Source organism: Diabrotica virgifera, chromosome 2 (assembly GCF_917563875.1).
Source record: "Diabrotica virgifera virgifera chromosome 2, PGI_DIABVI_V3a".
NCBI classification, from domain to species: domain Eukaryota; kingdom Metazoa; phylum Arthropoda; class Insecta; order Coleoptera; family Chrysomelidae; genus Diabrotica; species Diabrotica virgifera.
In genome coordinates this window covers 112,830,734-112,848,089 of record NC_065444.1, presented here as the reverse complement: position 1 = coordinate 112,848,089, position 17,356 = coordinate 112,830,734, and the positions used below count along the sequence as shown (strand labels likewise).

The following is a 17,356-nucleotide window of genomic DNA, read 5'->3' as shown; positions in this document are numbered from 1 at the left end:
ATCACCTTTCAAATGAGCTACCACAGGACGCGACCCCTATTCCTATTTAAAAAAAAATCATCGATGACGTCATCACGCCCAAATCGATGACGTCAGTATTATGGGATATACGTCAAAAAATCATAATTTAAAAATAAAAATCGACCTATCGAAAATAATTAAGTCATGAGATAATAGACTGTTTCCACACTTTATGAATGCACTATATTATAAAAATATCCCTAGACTTTTCTGGGTGTATAATAAACATAAAATAAACCATTAACATAAACATAAAATAAACAATAAATAATGATTGAAGAAAACTGCTTAATTGTTTTTTGATGATGACCAAGTAGTTCTTGCCAACGATGAACATGATATGGATTATATGCTACAGATCGAATATGAAAAATGGGACCCTATGTATGAACATGGAGAAAACGGATGTTTGAGAATAGGAGAGGAAACCGAAGATCCGGAATTAGAGTTAAGAAGTATAAGAAAATGTAAGGAATATAGATATTTAGGAAGCATAACATCAGAAGAAGGAACTACAAAAAGAGACATACAGCATAGGATACAGCAAGGAAGGAAAGCATTTTAAATGGTCTACTATTGTCTAACAAGGTGAAGCTAAACACAAAATTAACAATCTACAGAACAATTGTGGAACCTATTATAACTTATGGAGCAGAGTGTTGGCGACTCACAGTAAAGGAAAGAAAAAATATAGAAGTAGCGGAAATGGATTACTTACGTAGAGTATGCAGGGTATCTACATTAGAACACGTACCAAATGAGGAAATACGACGACGGACAAAGAGTGTATATTCCACGGTTGACCATATAGAAACAAAGAAATTGCTATGGTATGGTCATGTTATGAGGATGTCAGAGGAAAGATGGCCAAAAAGAGCATTAAATTACACACCCATGAATAGAAGAAGAAGAGGAAGGCCTGCAGAAATATGAGAGAAAGGCATAGAACAATCTATGGCAGATAGAGCAATTGAAGAAAACGAATGGGTGGATAGAAAACGATGGCGAGCGAAATGTGGGATGCGGAGGAAACCGTAGGAACCCCACTGCTTATATTATATTTTAAAATACCAACATTAAAAGAAAATATGCGACATGTTTTGTTTAATAGAGGGAAACAGTAAACACTTACTAATAGTAGGAGTAACAGCGTTGCAATAGAATGAACCAGATGTACCCGCCTTCGTAGGACAGCAAGATATGGGTAAATCGGTATTTTTCATAACTGGCTCCCAGTCTTTATAACTGTTAACTCCACAGCATGTGAACTAAAAAATTAAAACATATTTTACAATAATGGACAACAATAACATAACATAATAATAGCATAACATGAGCCTTTAGGCCGTGCTCTCACCAAAAGAAACCGGCGACAGCAACGCAATTACAATTAGGTCTGGATCCCGCGTATGAAAAAAAAAGTTGATTAATAGCAAGCTGAAAAGTTAATAGCTTAAGGGTGTCTAGTCGGACAAACTTTGATATATGGGAACACTGGAACAGGGGAAGTTTTAATTGTGGAACAGGTTAAAAATTTGGAACGGTCAGACCACGAAAACGGCACATTTATTTTGTCCGACAGAACAGACTTAAACTCTCCGAACAGAGATTAAACTCTCATGCAAAAATCAGACCGCTATTTATCACCTGTCATAATTCCTGTCATTTGACATATTCTACATATTCCACTCATTAAAACACCCATTTTTTACCCAAGTCATTAAAACACCCAATAGCAGTCTGATTTTTGCATGAGAGTTTAATCTCTGTTCGGAGAGTTTAAGTCTGTTCTGTCGGACAAAATAAATGTGCCGTTTTCGTGGTCTGACCGTTCCAAACTTTTAACCTGTTCCACAATTAAAACTGCCCCTGATCCAGTGTTCCCATATATCAAAGTTTATCCGACTAGACACCCTTAAGCTATTAACAAATTTTCAGCTTGCTATTAATCAACTTTTTTTTCATACGCGGGATCCAGACCTAAATGATACCGCAACTTTAGTCGAGTTGCTCGTATGTACTTACTGAAATCAACTGTTTTGAAACCTTTTGTGCTCGACGAGGGCTACAAAATTCAAAGTTTTTGCTGTCTCGTCCGCGATTACTAAGCTATTCTTGGCAGCTGTAATAGGCAACTCGCGACTGCGACGCGGTATGCAGCGCTGCCAGCAACCAAGGAGCAACTGCAACTGGTTAAGTTTAATAGACTTGAGCCGCTATAGGTGAAATTTCTTAATCATTTTAGGCACGATGGGACCCTATAACTTAAATAGTAAAACCTAAAAGAAAACGTTTGAACACTGTGCCGTCACTTTTCAGTGGCACATGCGTCGACAGTGGCGCATCAAACTTTCCACTTATGGACGGGATAAATAAATTAAAAGTTACCCTCCTTTACTAACAGAATTAAATTTTTTTAATTTTTTTAAGTTCTACGTGATTAACACATAGGATTCAGCGTAATTTTAACCCACCACCCCCTTCCCCCTGCCCCCACCATCAAAAACTTTATTTTTAGTTTTTATTTTTTTTGGTGGGATGCAATCAATTTTAAAATTTCAAAAAATTCACACGCATAGCTGAGGCTTTTATAAAACATGCCTATTTTTTATAGACCCATAGGTAGAGGGTACATAACCTCAAAAAATTAAAAGAAATTTTTTTTTCAAAAAAGCGTATAACTTTTTTTTGAGGAATAGCTGCAGGTCTAATTTTTTCTTAATCTTGTGTGTTTTATTAAACACTATATTTTTAATTTTTTTCAGATTTTTCCGTAAGGCTCCCCACATTCAAAAATCCGAAAAACTGTTTTTTGGGGGGTTTTGGGGGATTTTCCCTATTTTATAGACTTCATAATATATTAAATCAATTTTGTTTTTATAGGTTATATGCAACTTGAAGTAACTGAGTCCTTTAGAATATTTAAAAATCAGAAAAACACGTTCAAACCCCCCAAAACCCCCTTAAAAAACAGTTTTTTTGGATTTTTGAAGGTGACCAGCGTTACAAAAAAATCTGAAAAAAATTAGAAATATAGTGTTTGATAAAATACACAAGACTAAGAAAAAATTAGATCTGCAGCTATCCCCAAAAGAAAAGTTATGTACTTTTTTCCAAAAAAAAAAATTTTTAATTTTTTTGAGGTTATGTACACTCAACCTACAGGTCTATAACAAATAGACGTGTTTTATAGAAGCCCTAACTATGTGTGTGAATTTTTTGAAATTTTAAAATTGATTGCATCCCACCAAAAAAAAATAAAATCGAAAAATAAAGTTTTCGATGGTGGGGGCAGGGAGAAGGGGGTGGTGGGTTAAAATTACGATGAATTTTATGTCTTAATGACATAGAACTTAAAAAAATGAAAAAAATTGAATTCTGGTAATGAGGGAGGGTATTTTTTAATTTATGTATCCCGTCCATAAGTGGAAAGTTTGATGCGTCACTGTAGACGCATGTGCCACTGAAAAGTGACGGCACAGTGCTCAAACGTTTTCTTTTAGGTTCTACTATTTAAGTTATAGGGTCCCGTCGTGCCTAAAATGATTAAGAAATTTCACCTATAGCGGCTCTTAGTCTATTCGCGGTGTGCAAGTACTTGGAAGGGGAAACGAGAAACGACCCTGCGCGAGTCGCTGAGAAATATTGCAACTATCTTAAATAATTCATATTGTCAATTGAAATTGTCAAATTGACGTATATTTCATACCTTCTGTCAGTGAAGCAGAAAAATTATATATTGCTCCACAATATTCATATGATAGGCAATTATTATATAAAGGTAAATTTAATTAATTTTATTTTACTTGCAGTACTGCATTTTAATAACTAATTTTATTTACTACATACAATTGTTGACGTTTTCATAACATAACCTGAATCTTATTTTTTCTTCTTATTATTTTTTTGGACTATGGCCTTGACAATTATCCAGTAACCACGACTAATATAATTGGCCAATATAATTAAAAGTGCGAATTTTAGTATAGAGCGTAGAAATAGTATAGCTTTAGTATAGCTTTGCCGAACTTGCACGGTCCCAATAAGTAGAGTTGCCTTTTATTAGGTGGAAACACGTGTATCTAAACATTAGTGCCCAGTCGCGTTGCTGTTGTGTTGCGGTCGCCAGTTGCTTTTGGTGAGAACAGTCCATTAGACTTACTATCAGGTTTAAGATCTTGACTGAACACAAACATCATTAAACGTTGCAAGTGCTTTAAAATAACTTATGCACCTAATGTATAAGTTCTTTTAAAGAGTTATTTTACGAGTGCCTTACGTAATTTTTTATTATACCTTTATTAACATTTAATTAGGATTATAGGCGAGCGGCAGCAACCCATAAAATTACGTTATACCGACCACGAAAATCAAATTTAAGGTGAATGACCAATTTTAGTGATTCTTTATGTTTTCGAGGACGCTGAATCTAAATATGAAGTTTATTTTTATCTAGAATTGGTAGAACATGTTCAAAAATCAAATTACCTATATGCAAAAATGCGAAAAATCAATTTTGATGATTTTTCGACTTTACCTCGCCGTATCTTTGGTCGCTGTAAATATTTCCTTTTGAAAATTTTATTGTGTCATCTTTGAAGTATTTAGATAATAACAACAAGTTGTTAATTGTTAAACATTTTGACGTCAGCTTTCATTAGTTTCATGTTTACTTAAAAAAGTAACGTGACAAACTTTTTAGTTTGTAATTTTAACCAACACAGCAATAAAATATAATTCATGAAGAAGTTTTCTGGAAAATTTTAAGTCAAAACATGCAATAAGAAAAAAGTTATGTGACATTATAGATGAGCGGCACACCCCAAAAAACACTTATTTCTCGAAATTACTGTGTGTATGATGACCACGGTGTGGTGAATGGCTAATTTTCATCATACTTTATGTTTTTGATGATGCTGAAAACGAAAATTAGGTTTATTTTGAATTTTACGTGGGGGAACATTGGCAAAATCGCAATTTTTCCATAAAAATAAAAAAAATGACATCACATTTTTTTGCGTTTAACTCGCTACAACTCTGTTCCATTTTAATATTTTTTCTGAAATTTTTGTAGTATGTATACCTTGAAATTTAGCATTTTAATCAAATTTATGTTAAAATATAGGGTACAAAGAATAAAATGTTTTATAGAAAAAAAATTGTGCAACTTTTAATTTTAAGAAAAACGTGATTTCTTTTTTTATTTTTATGGTAAAATTGCAACTTTGACAATGTTCCCCCATCTAAAACTCAAAATAAACCTCATTTTCGTTTTCAGCACCATTAAAAACATAAAGTAAGACCAACATTAGCCATTCACCACACCGTTTTCAGTACCTCGAGAAATAAGCGTTTTGGGGGGGGGGAGTGCCGCTCGTCTATAAAGTCACGGTTTTTCCTATTGCATATTTTCACTTGAAATTTTCCAGAAAATTTGTTGGTTAAACTTATAATATAAAAGGTTTGTCACTCAACTTTTTTAAGTAAACATAAAACTAACGAAAACTGACGACAAAATGTTTAAAAATTAACAACTCCTCTTTTAATTTGTTTAAACATTTCGGACAAAGCTTGTTGTTATTTAAATACTTCGAGGATAACACAGTAAAATTCTCAAAAAGAAATATTCACAGCGACCAAAGATACAGCGAGGTAAATATGAAAAATCAACAAAATTGATTTTTTGCAGTTTTGCATAAAATTTGACTTTTGAAAATGTTTCACCAATTCTAGATAAAAATAAACTTCATATTCGGATTCAGCAACCTCAAAAATATAAAGAATGACCAAAATTTGGCATTAACCTATCATGGTCGCTTTTTCGATTTCTAAGCCTCAAATTACGGGTGTGCCGCTCGCCTATTAATATCGATAAAAAAATATATTAAAACAAATGGAGCGACTTTTAGGGTAACAATTAAATGCAAATCATTATTTCAAATGATTACACAGCCTAACAAGATTTAAAAATATTTTTGATGCTGCAGAATTACTTAAGAGTGTAGCCGCAAATATTTTACGGCTATTCCTACTTATTCCTTCTTTACATGGCAAATTACGTGTAGTAAAATTCTCACTGATATGGATATGTAAACATTTCTTGACAATGACATTGTCACCATTAACTTAGAGATCACTTTTGAATGTGCTTGGATAACTGTTACTTGTATAATCGCTTAAATTATTACTTCAGTTAATTATTATGATAACTTTTTCACTAACTATGTATTCTTCTTCTTCAGATGCAAATCAACTAATGGATGTTAGCGATCACATTTTCCATTAACTCTATTTCTTGCAATGCGTATCAGGGATTGAATGTCGTTAACCCCTGTCCATTGACTTATGTTTCGGAGCCAGGACATTTTCTTGCGTCCTATTCCTCTCTTGCCTTCAATTCTACCTTTGATTATAAGAAGGAACTGGTATTTTTCGTTTCGTATGATGTGACCCAGATACGCCGTCTTCCTTTTCTTGATGGTTTCGAAAAGTTGGCGTTCTTGGTTGATTCTTTTAAGGACGTCTACATTTGTGACTTTCGCCGTCCATGGTCACTTTAGGATACGGCGATAAAGCCAAATTTCGACGGCTTACAATTTGTTTATATCCCTCGTTTTGAGTGTCCAGCCCTCTACTCCATATAGCAGCACCGACCATACGTAGCACTTAGTAAACCTTAATCTCAGCTGAAAATCGAACTCTGAACAGGTCAGTACCTTCCTGAGTTTTACGAAAGCTTGTCGAGCTTGCTCAATGCGACATTTTACTTCCCTGTCCGATGCCCAGTCTTCAAAAAGCCACGTTCCCAGGTATTTAGATTTGCTCACTCTTTCAATAGACTTGGTATTCAGTGTTATGGTGGAGTTTTCAAGTGCATCCAGATTTCTGGAGATGATCATGAATTTGGTTTTTTTGGTATTACTCTCTAATCCCATTCGCTTACTGTATTCTCCGATTATAGTGATAAGTTATTGAAGATCGACTAGGTTGTCACAAATTAAGACACCTTCATCAGCATATCTTATGTTGTTGATCAATACTCCATTCACTTTGATTCCCGTTTCTGCATCTTCCAATGACTCTTGAAATACGGCTTCCGAATAAATGTTAAATAAAAGAGGGGAAAACACACATCCTTGTCGAACACCCCTTCTTATATGTATGGGTTTGGATATAGAATTGTATATTTTTAATTGTGCCGTTTGATACCAGTACAAGTTTTCAATGCATCTTATGTATTTTTGGCCTATATCAAGTTTTTTGAGGATCTGCATTAACTTGTGGTGTTGGACACGATCAAACACTTTTTCGTGATTTAAAAAGCATAGGAACACGTCCTTCCTCTGGTCGTAACAATTTTGAACCAGCACCTGTGTTGCTACTATTGCTTCTCTTGTTCCTAAACCTTGTCTAAACCCGAACTGAGAATCACTGATATCCCATTCACATTTTTTGTATAATCTTTGACGTAATCAACTACTTTTAATGGAAAATAAGCCACAATTTTATCAAAAAATTGATTTTATTAACGTTTCGACGCCCAAGTCAGGTGTCGTTGTCAGAATACAAAAAAGGCTTATTTCCCATTAAAAGTAGTTGATTATAGAAATGCCACAAGAAAATAGCTTCAGAACAACATCTTTGATGTAGTATTTTTAAGAATATCTTTTAAAGTGTGACTCATTAGGCTAATGAGTATGTGATCCTTACACCTTTTTGCATTGATTTTCTTGGGTAAGGGAATAAAGGTAGAGCGTAACGACTGTTGAGGATAGCAACCAGTCTGCTGAATCTACCGTTGATCAGAATAAAGTCTATCTGGTTTCTTATTATGTTCTGAGCTCTATCAGATGGATATTTCCAAGTAAAAGGCTACGGGAGTGGAGTTGGAACCATGTGTTGGTAACTCTCATATTTTCTTCCTGACAAAATTGTATAAGCCTGTCGCCCCTTTCGTTCCTTGTTCCAAGACCATAAGGTCCAACTACGTCTTCAAAGCTGCCCTTCCCCATTTTGGAATTAAAATCTCCCATAATTATGTTAACGTCATGTTTCTTTGTCAATTTAAGCAATTCTTTGATTTCACTATAAAAGTTTTGCACCTCTTTATCTGCTGCATCTGCAGTTGGTGCATAAACCTGTATGATGTTGAGATTATTTGGTTTCGCTTCAAGTTTTACTAAGGCTGTGCGGTCGGAATATGGTACAAACTCTGTGACGGCTCTCATCAATTTTTTAGTTATCATAATCCCGACGCCTTTTCTATGATCGCGGTCATCATTGCCTGAGTAAAAGAATGTTCCGCTTTCTGTAGTGCACTTACCGGATCCAGGCCACCAGGTTTCTGAGACCCCCGGGATATCCAGATCGATTCTGCACATTTCTTGAGTTAAGTTAACCAGCTTTCCGGTTTCAAATAAGCTGCGTGTATCCCAGGTGCCTATCTTTAACGTCTTTCTTAAGTTCGCTCGTACGTTTGAAACATTCAAGACCGCTCCCCCCGGAGATCCGATTGGTGAACTATTATCTCTGGATAATTTTGACTTGAATGTATTCAAGTGATTATCTTGGGAAAAAATTATGAACGTATTATCCCGTTGCCTTCCTTTATGACACTTCCGGGCTTAGTTTTCGGCCGCCCACTATGGAACAGACGCCGTTTGCAACCGCTCATTCTGGGTACAGACGTTACTATTTTCACCATATCTGGCTACCCTCACTGCAGACCATTGCAGTTTCCCAGGGTGTGGCACGTGGAGCCATAAGTGAGAGTTGAGTGTCTTATGAGGACCAGTTATCAAGAACCATCTCCCGTCTATGACGCTCGATGTGGTCGTTCCGATGAAAGGTACTACCTCTATAACACAACCCTACACCCCTAACTATGTATTCAGTGATTATAATAATTTATATACTATTTAATAAAAACTAATACTCAATCGAGAAAAGAGGAAAAGTAATTTTTTTAATAATATATTATTACTACGGAACGCTTACGTAAATTTTGAACATCTTTAGTAACAAAATACTTGCATTTCAGAATATATCCTGCTGTATTATCTGCTTGGGATCTTCCATAAATAATAAACAATAAATAACTTTTTATTAATTTCACTTCTTAAATCAATTATATTTATCAAATACACTATCAATATTAATTAATAAACAACTAAAAATATTCCTGAAGCCGTGTGAAATATCTAAAATTGTCACGGTGTTGACTGCTGAAAAAACTAATAAATATTTTTGAAAAATTTAAACGCAGAATGAAATACTAAACTATTACCGAGGGCCGAACGTCCCTGAGAATAAATAAAAAGTTTGTTTTGAATGAGTTATTTGAAATTAGATACAGTCGAACCCGCTTATTAGAATCCCTGTTATAGGAATATCCCGGTTTATGGGATATAAATTCGAGTTCCCGAAACGTTTCCATTTACTCCTTAATAAATTTATCCTTTTATTGGAATAGGTTCTAATTAGATAATACCGCTTATTAGCATATTTTGCAGGTCAACGAATATTTTTTTTTACAATTTACTAAAAATTTAAATTATGTTTGGTATTATGGTCAGTCGTCAAGATCCTGTAGTGCTGGATTAGATATTATTAGGGTAATAAATATTTAGGATAATAAATATATTAGAGAGAGAACAGGCGAGGAGTAGGTAGACCGCAGAAGAGGTGCGCAGATGATATCAAACAAGTCGCGGGCAAGCAGTGGATGAGAATTGCCAAGAGTAGAAATCGATGGAAGCAAATGGAAGAGGCCTATGTTTAGCAGTTGACGAACACAGGCTGAAGAAGAAGAAGAAGAATAAATATTTATTAATTTGTTAGGAGTACCTAACAATTCGATCTTTAGCCGAAAAATGCATGGGTTATAAAGTAATTTTTATTTGTCTACACAAAGGCACTGTTGCATGCTATAAAATTGTTAGAAGCAGTTTATTTAGAATTCACCCAGAGAGTATTTACCTACTTGTTTGCAAGATGTGAATTATGGCTTTGTTAAATTCATCCATTTCTTGCCGCCAATAAAGTGGTCGTTCCGATGTGGTAGGTTCCATTCAACCAATGGATTAAGGATGACCGCACGGATTAACGACGAAAAAGCTATAATTACCGATAATTTCTCAAGAAAAAATAAGTAATTTTGTTATATGCATTTTAATAAGAAAATCTTTACATATCTACATATTGCATACATTTTATATTAATTACCTACTGCTACTGTATTCATTCACATACATAATATAATGTAATTTGGTATTTAACACATACATAGATAAATAGTAGTTACACTACTGTATTATTGACGTAAAAAGACCTAAAAACATTTACATATACTGATTATGTAGGTAATATATGATATACATATTGGCATAGTATGTAAAACTACATATTGGCATAGTATGTAAAACTACACATTGGCATAGTATGTAAATAATATTATTACGTATATTCGGTATACTTATTTCGACTAGCCACCAATGATCGGTTATTAGAATATCCCGGTTATAAGAATATTTTTGCCTGGTACAAAGGCTATTCCAATAAGCGGGTTCGACTGTATTTGAAAAGTTTGTTTTGAATGAGATATTACGCTTCCTTAGAGGTCGGACTAAAGATTAACATCAACAAGATGCAAATAATGACTAATCTGGTGCTAAATCGTAATATTGTTGTTGATGGAATGGATATTGAGCAGACTGCATCTTATAAGTACTTGGGACATGAAATTCGGTTGGGGCGAAATAACCAGACGTGGGAACTCCCACGTCGCATAGGTTAGCCTGGGCAGCGTTTGGTAAACTGAACTATGTATTTAAATCGGAATTGCCCATATGCCTCAAAAGGAAAATCTTTGACCAGTGTGTGTTGCCTGTACTCACTTATGGAGCCGAAACATTAACACTAACAAAAAAGGTAGTGAACAAGATTCGCGTAACTCAGAGGGCTGTGGAGCGCCAGATGTTGGGTGTCTCCCTGAGAGACCGAATCCCAAACGAAGAAATACGCCGTAGAACAAAAACAACAGACGCTGTCGAAAAAATCGCGTCGCGGAATTGGGCAGGACACTTCGCCAGATTGCCAGACAACCGATGGACAAAACGTATTGTCGAGTGGAGGCCGCGAGAAGAATCACTACGGAGCAGAGGACGCCCACTAACCAGATGGGCCGATCATTTGAAGCATGTTATCGGTAACTGGATGCAAGCCGCACAAAATAGAGATAAATGGAAAGAGCTGAGGGAGACCTATGTGGACGCGTACGGGTTGATGATGATTGGAAATTAAAAATCACACTAAATTTTCTCTTAGCTTTTCACCCCTGTAACTTATTAAAATAAACATTATAGAAGTTTTCCGGGACTTTAGGCTCTCGGTAATAACGTAATCTTTCATTCTGTGTTTAAATTATTTAAAAATACTTATTAATTTTCTCAGGATTCGAAAAAAAAATGAATCCCATTTAAATAGCATTGGAGCCGAGAATCTGCACCGATCCCCTAAATGACGTAATATATATAAATGTTTTTTTTGTGCTTGATTGTAATTATTGTAATATTATAGTAATGAGTTACTTCATATAGTCCAGAAACTGAAGCTTTTCACCTCAGAATTCTTACAAAATGGATCGATTTGCTTGAAAATTTGAGAACAAGTAGTGGATAGTCCAAGGATCAAAATCTATATGATGCCGAAAGGGGCTTTTACCATGGGGGTGGTTGCCACCCCATCTCGGGGTGGAAATTTTTTATTATATTTTCACCGCAAAAGTTGATAAAAACATTCATTTTAAGCAAAAAATGTTCTATACATTTTTTTGATAAAATTAATAGTTTTTGATTTATTCGCTATCGAAAGTTTTAGTTTTATATCGAAAAAATCAATGTTTTTCGATATTATACTCATTTACGATTGACTTAATTTTTGCCGTAGAAAAAATGTTTTAAAATTAAGTACTTGGGAATTAAATAACCTACAATTTCATACTTAAACATTTTTTCGTATCTCTGATGCTAATCTTTCTATTCTGAAGAAAATGGCATTTTTTACCAAACTACAAAAATTAGTTATTCCCTTTTAACTCCAATTTTTTAAAAACTAATCATTCTAAGCCAGTCAAACTTTTGGAATCTATTAATAATAAATAAATAAAGAAGTATAAATAAGGTCAATGACTAAAAATACCGCCAACTTACATTATTATGCTTCCAATTGGATTTATCCTTTTTTTTTTCAAAAAAATATATTGATTTTTTAACCGTAACTTTTTTATTTTTTATCCTAGAAAGTTTGGTAAAAATAATTTTGTATACTTTTACAAGGTCTATAAGGCTATTAATATTAAATCCTTTTAAAATCCTTAGTCGCAAAAAGAGGTGACTTTGAAAGGGTTGGTAAAGGTGGTTTTTGCATGTTATTACAAGTTTAAATTGTCAATAGCTCACTCAATTTTTGCTGTAGAAAAATTTTTTGCAAACCACGTTCTTGAGAATTAAATAAGCTACAATTTTATATTTAAATATTTTTTCGTATCTCTGTTGCTAATCTTTCTATTCTGAAGAAAATGGAATTTTTTACCAAACTACAAAAATTCGCTATTCGCTTTAAACTCCATTTTTTTAAACTGATCATTCTAAGCCGGTCAAACATCTAGAACCTATTAACAATACATAAATAAAGAAGACCAAATAAGGTCAATGCCTAATTTTAATTAGGGTGGTAAGTAGGGGGAAGTTTCCGATTACCTTTTTGGCTGAAAAAAATGGGGGCTGACATTATTTTTATTATAAGTCACTTAATTTTTGAGTTAGAGACTATTTTTTTATTTCTGGAGATAGACATTTTTAAATACTTTAAATTAGTTTGAACAAGATATCCTCGAAAAATGCATAGTTTTCCCGTCTTTTGACTTTGAAACTACAATATTTAGCATTTGACGAAGAAGAGCTAACATAATAAAATATAGCTCGATTACTATCGGTCTTAAAAAAAATAAAAAAACCGTTTTGTTTATTTTTTCAAAAGGTATATTTTTGTTAAGCAAAGTTGTTTAGATAAAACGAAAACTTTTTGAGTTATTAGCAGAAAACTGATTAAAAACATTGATTTTTTTAGATATAAAACTAACACTTTCGATAGCGAATAAAACGAAAACTATTAATTTTATCAAAAAAATGTATAGAACGTTTTTTGCTTAGAATGAATGTTTTTACCAACTTTTGTGGTCAAAATAAAATAAAAAATTTTCACCCCCGAGATGGGGTGGCAACCACCCCCATGGTAAAAGCGCCTTTCGGTCTCATATAGATTTTGATCCTTGGACTATCCACTATTTATTCTTAAATTTTCAAGCAAATCGATCCATTCTGTAAAAATTGCGAGGTTTTGTCCTATTTGGACTACCTACTTGGACTTTTGTCCTATTTTGGTTACCTACTTGGATTAATAATAATATACTATAATATCATTAAAATTAAAGTTGCTATAAAGGTATGTTTCACAACTTTTAAATTTCACAGTTTTAAATCAAATTGCTTTGCCATTGTCTTGAATTTTAATTATTTTACAACAGTCAACATGAACATGGTATGGATATTAGGTGAATGTAATAAGAACTGTTTACCTGCAGCAAGATCCTATCATGAGCAATATCCAGATCGTTGGCATTCGAATCAGAGAGCATTTAAAAATGTAATGGATATAATTCGTACCACAAAATTACGAACAGTCAAACTATACTAAATTTACAATCAAGATACAGTAGAAATAAACGAACCAAGACACGTTAAATGCTACTAGGAGCACTCCCGAATCATAATTTACAATGTATATACATTGTAAATCCCAAATCATGATTTCCAAAGTTTATACATTGTAAATTATGATTCGAGAGTGCCCCTAGCACCATTTAACGTGTCTTGGTTTGTTTATTTCTACTGCATCTTGATTGTAAATTTAGTATAGGTGGTTCTTAAACGTTTAAGGTGGTATCTTAGGTAATCATGTAACAGGCCCTTTCTTATTTGAGAAAACAGTAAACAGAAAGGTTTATTTAGACTTTAGACTCAACATCTGTCAACAATATTATTGAAGTTATACTTCTTTAGGCGCGATTGGGAGTGAATGTAAATGTGCGCGAATTCATCAAAAAAATTTAGCCCTACGCGCAGATACGTTATAGGCTTGCTCTGATTACTTAGCCGCAATTACTATTGAATAATTGAATAATATTACTAATTACTAATATTCAAAATTACAGCCGCAATGTTGGAACGCGTTTTAGCTACCTGTTGATCGCTACTGTATCACCTTAAAGTCGCCGGTTTACACAATAATGAATTTATTCCACAGACATTTGCACCATACTGTTATACTCTTTCTTAAGATAAAGTTTGAATTATAAATTATTATCAATACTTTATTTTGTTAAATTTAAAGTCTACCACCGCATATATTCAGAAGCTGCTTATTGATTCCCAAATCCTGCCATTAAATGTTTTTATATGTTGACGTGATAAGTGCTAAATGACTTATGTCTATGCCACTAAAAAAACCGCCGTGAAAAATTTTGATAAAGTATTGTCCTGTGTGTTATAGTTAGCTATAGTTTATTGATTATGTACATTTGATAAGAACTACAGAAAGGAGTTTTACTATTTATTTTATATGGTTAATGGACCTCCAAATATGAAAAATTCGCCTACCAGTCCTACCATTTAAAGAGTGCGTTTTTGAGAAAGGGGTGAATTAGTCCCAATGCATTAGAGTGCATTAGGGTGAATTCTAGGCACTTTTCGTACATATACATTTACAGAAAAATTGTTCAAAATTAAATTTCATATAAAAATTTCAGCTTCTAAAATCAAAAATATTGTTTTGTAACAATAATATATTCAAAAAAACGAAGCAAACTTGATAGGAAAAATTTTGAACAACTTTTCTGTACATGTATATGTTCGAAAAGTGTATAGAATTCACCCTAATGTACCCTAGTGGATTGGGTCTAATTCACCCCTTTCTAAAGAAACGCACCCCTTTAAATAGTAACACTCCACGTTTTTTCATATTTGGAAGTCCATTGACCGTACATAAATAAATAACAAGAATAAAAAACCGCTAAACGCCGTAAAAATGAGTGGCGCATACAATATTCCAGCTACAAAAAAACTGATATGAGTATTACGTGGCGCGAAAATGTACTTTCATTTTGGTGAAAAAAATCTAGTTTCAGATATTTTAAAAGATTTTTCCATAATATTTTATAAATTGGAAGTAAAACGCGCCACAAAAGAGTAACTTTGATACAGTTTGCATTTTGAAGCTCTTTTGCGGCGCGTTTTGCTTCAAATTTAGTAAATATTATGGAAAAATCTTTTAAAATAAAACTAGAATTTTATTTTCAATTAAAATAAATATACATCCAAATGTATGAAGTTGAATGTAATGTTTCTCGATTATACGTTAAGCGTTATAAATGGTCGCCTTTCTCGCATTATCTCCCAAATGATCTAGTGTCTTGATCCTTTTTCTATTCGAAATAGATTGAAAAAAAAATATTAGGGCCGTAAGGGACGTAAAATCCACACACTTGGACAAAAATTGATGGTTGACATATATGGATGGGCGAGTCTTTTCGTAAACTTTAAGATGGTGTTTGGTCCAATTTTCAATTCAGTCAGATTTAAAAAATCGAACATGTCGTGTATATACACTGATGAGCGCGTTAATAACCGGCAAAATAACGCAAAAGATGAAAAACATAACACATTGCGAAACAAAAAGAGATGAAACTAGTGGAGGTGGAAATTGTCGTTATAAACGTTTAAATTAACATTACATTACATAATTTCCCACCTTTAGACGTATCAGAGGAGTATGACAACTGTCACTGTGACAGTAGAATTTTATAAAATACTCATGTCACAGATGTCTAAAGATGGGAAACTATGTAATGTAATGTTAACTTATACGCTTATAACGATAATTTCCACCTCCACTAGTTTCATCTATTTTTGTTTTGCAATTATGTATTCCATCTTTTGCGTTATTTTGCCGGTTATTAGAGCGGTTATCACTGTACATATAGTGTCGCATGTACGGGGGTTGTGCGCCACTGGCGAGAACTGCCGTTCTCTGGGATAAAACCGCTTTAGCGTTGTAGTTTCTTTTAAACCTCTATTTTTTTTACATAATCTGTAGCCTATTAGTACTATGGTTTGTTTTAAACCAGGAGGAGTAATTCAAATTTACCGCGCCGCAATGCTTGTTTGTAATTGGTCTAACCCCAGTCAAGTTTACACCACTGTTTGTAATTTTGACACTAATGACATTTATGAAATTTTGAAACTGCTGTCATTTTATAGGTTGTTGTTGTTTGTTTGGGTTTATATGACTGCGGACACTAAATCCATTCGCCAATTTTATAGGTTAATAAGTTATATCAACGATTTTTTGTGTTTTCTGCGGTTATTCCTTTAATTTTTAGATTTTCAGTCTGTTTTTATATATAAAACAGTTGTTTTTAGAACTCTTTAGCGACGTATTTCCTATAATATAAGATTCATGGATAACCGTCGAAGGCCGATATGATCAACCAAAAAAGAAGATGTATTTGTTGACTTTTCTAGTGACTTTCTCGGGTATGAATCTGTCTTTTTAGTTTACTCCTCTTGGTTAAAAAATAAACCATAGATAGGCCCATATTCATATTTACGCGTTCTTTTGTAATTGATTATTTGACGTCAGTTTTAAGGTTTTCTTGTGTATCCGACGTCATAAATGATGCTAAAAATATATGAAAGTGAAAAATATATATAATTTATAAACAGATAAGAAAAATGATATTTTGACGAAAACGTCAGAAAGGATTATCTATAAGCAAAATAAAAACACTACATGGCAAATGGGGGAAAAGAAAAAAATTAAAAATAAAAGTTCAAAGTACTTACGGTTGTTTGAACGAGATCCCACATGGTAGCAGTTGATGACGAACTGTTATATTTATCCATCGCTGTGGTTAGCGAATCTGTCAAATATTTTTCTGTTTTGTCTCTTAATACGTAACCAGCAATTCCAGCGGAAAATTCAAAAATGAATATAATACCCAACAGTAATGAAAACTGAAACAAATAAAGAATCAATTTAACTGACATTATGGGTATCATAATATCTACTTGAAGCATAATCAGTTAATCACAAATAAAGCAATAAATTCTAATGGTAGGGGAGCAAAGTATGCTAAATGTGCAGTCACTCGAACGTTATGGGGACCTATTGGGTTGTGATTATTAGGTCCTAAAACCAAAAAAAGTTAAGTAAAGTT

The 17,356-nt window shown here is 33.5% G+C and overlaps 1 protein-coding gene across 4 annotated transcripts in view; it reads right to left on the bottom strand.

The window, feature by feature from the left end:
• Positions 1-17,356, bottom strand: part of LOC126880185 (CD63 antigen-like) — a 218,769-nt gene that overhangs the window by 66,872 nt on the left and 134,541 nt on the right. For all 4 annotated transcript variants that reach the window (XM_050643960.1, XM_050643961.1, XM_050643962.1 and 1 more), the window contains exons 4-5: positions 16,983-17,153; positions 1,154-1,289 (exon numbers count right to left, since the gene is read on the bottom strand). In XM_050643960.1, coding sequence (XP_050499917.1) covers positions 1,154-1,289; positions 16,983-17,153 — 307 coding nt within the window. The remainder of the gene's footprint in view (positions 1-1,153; positions 1,290-16,982; positions 17,154-17,356) is intronic.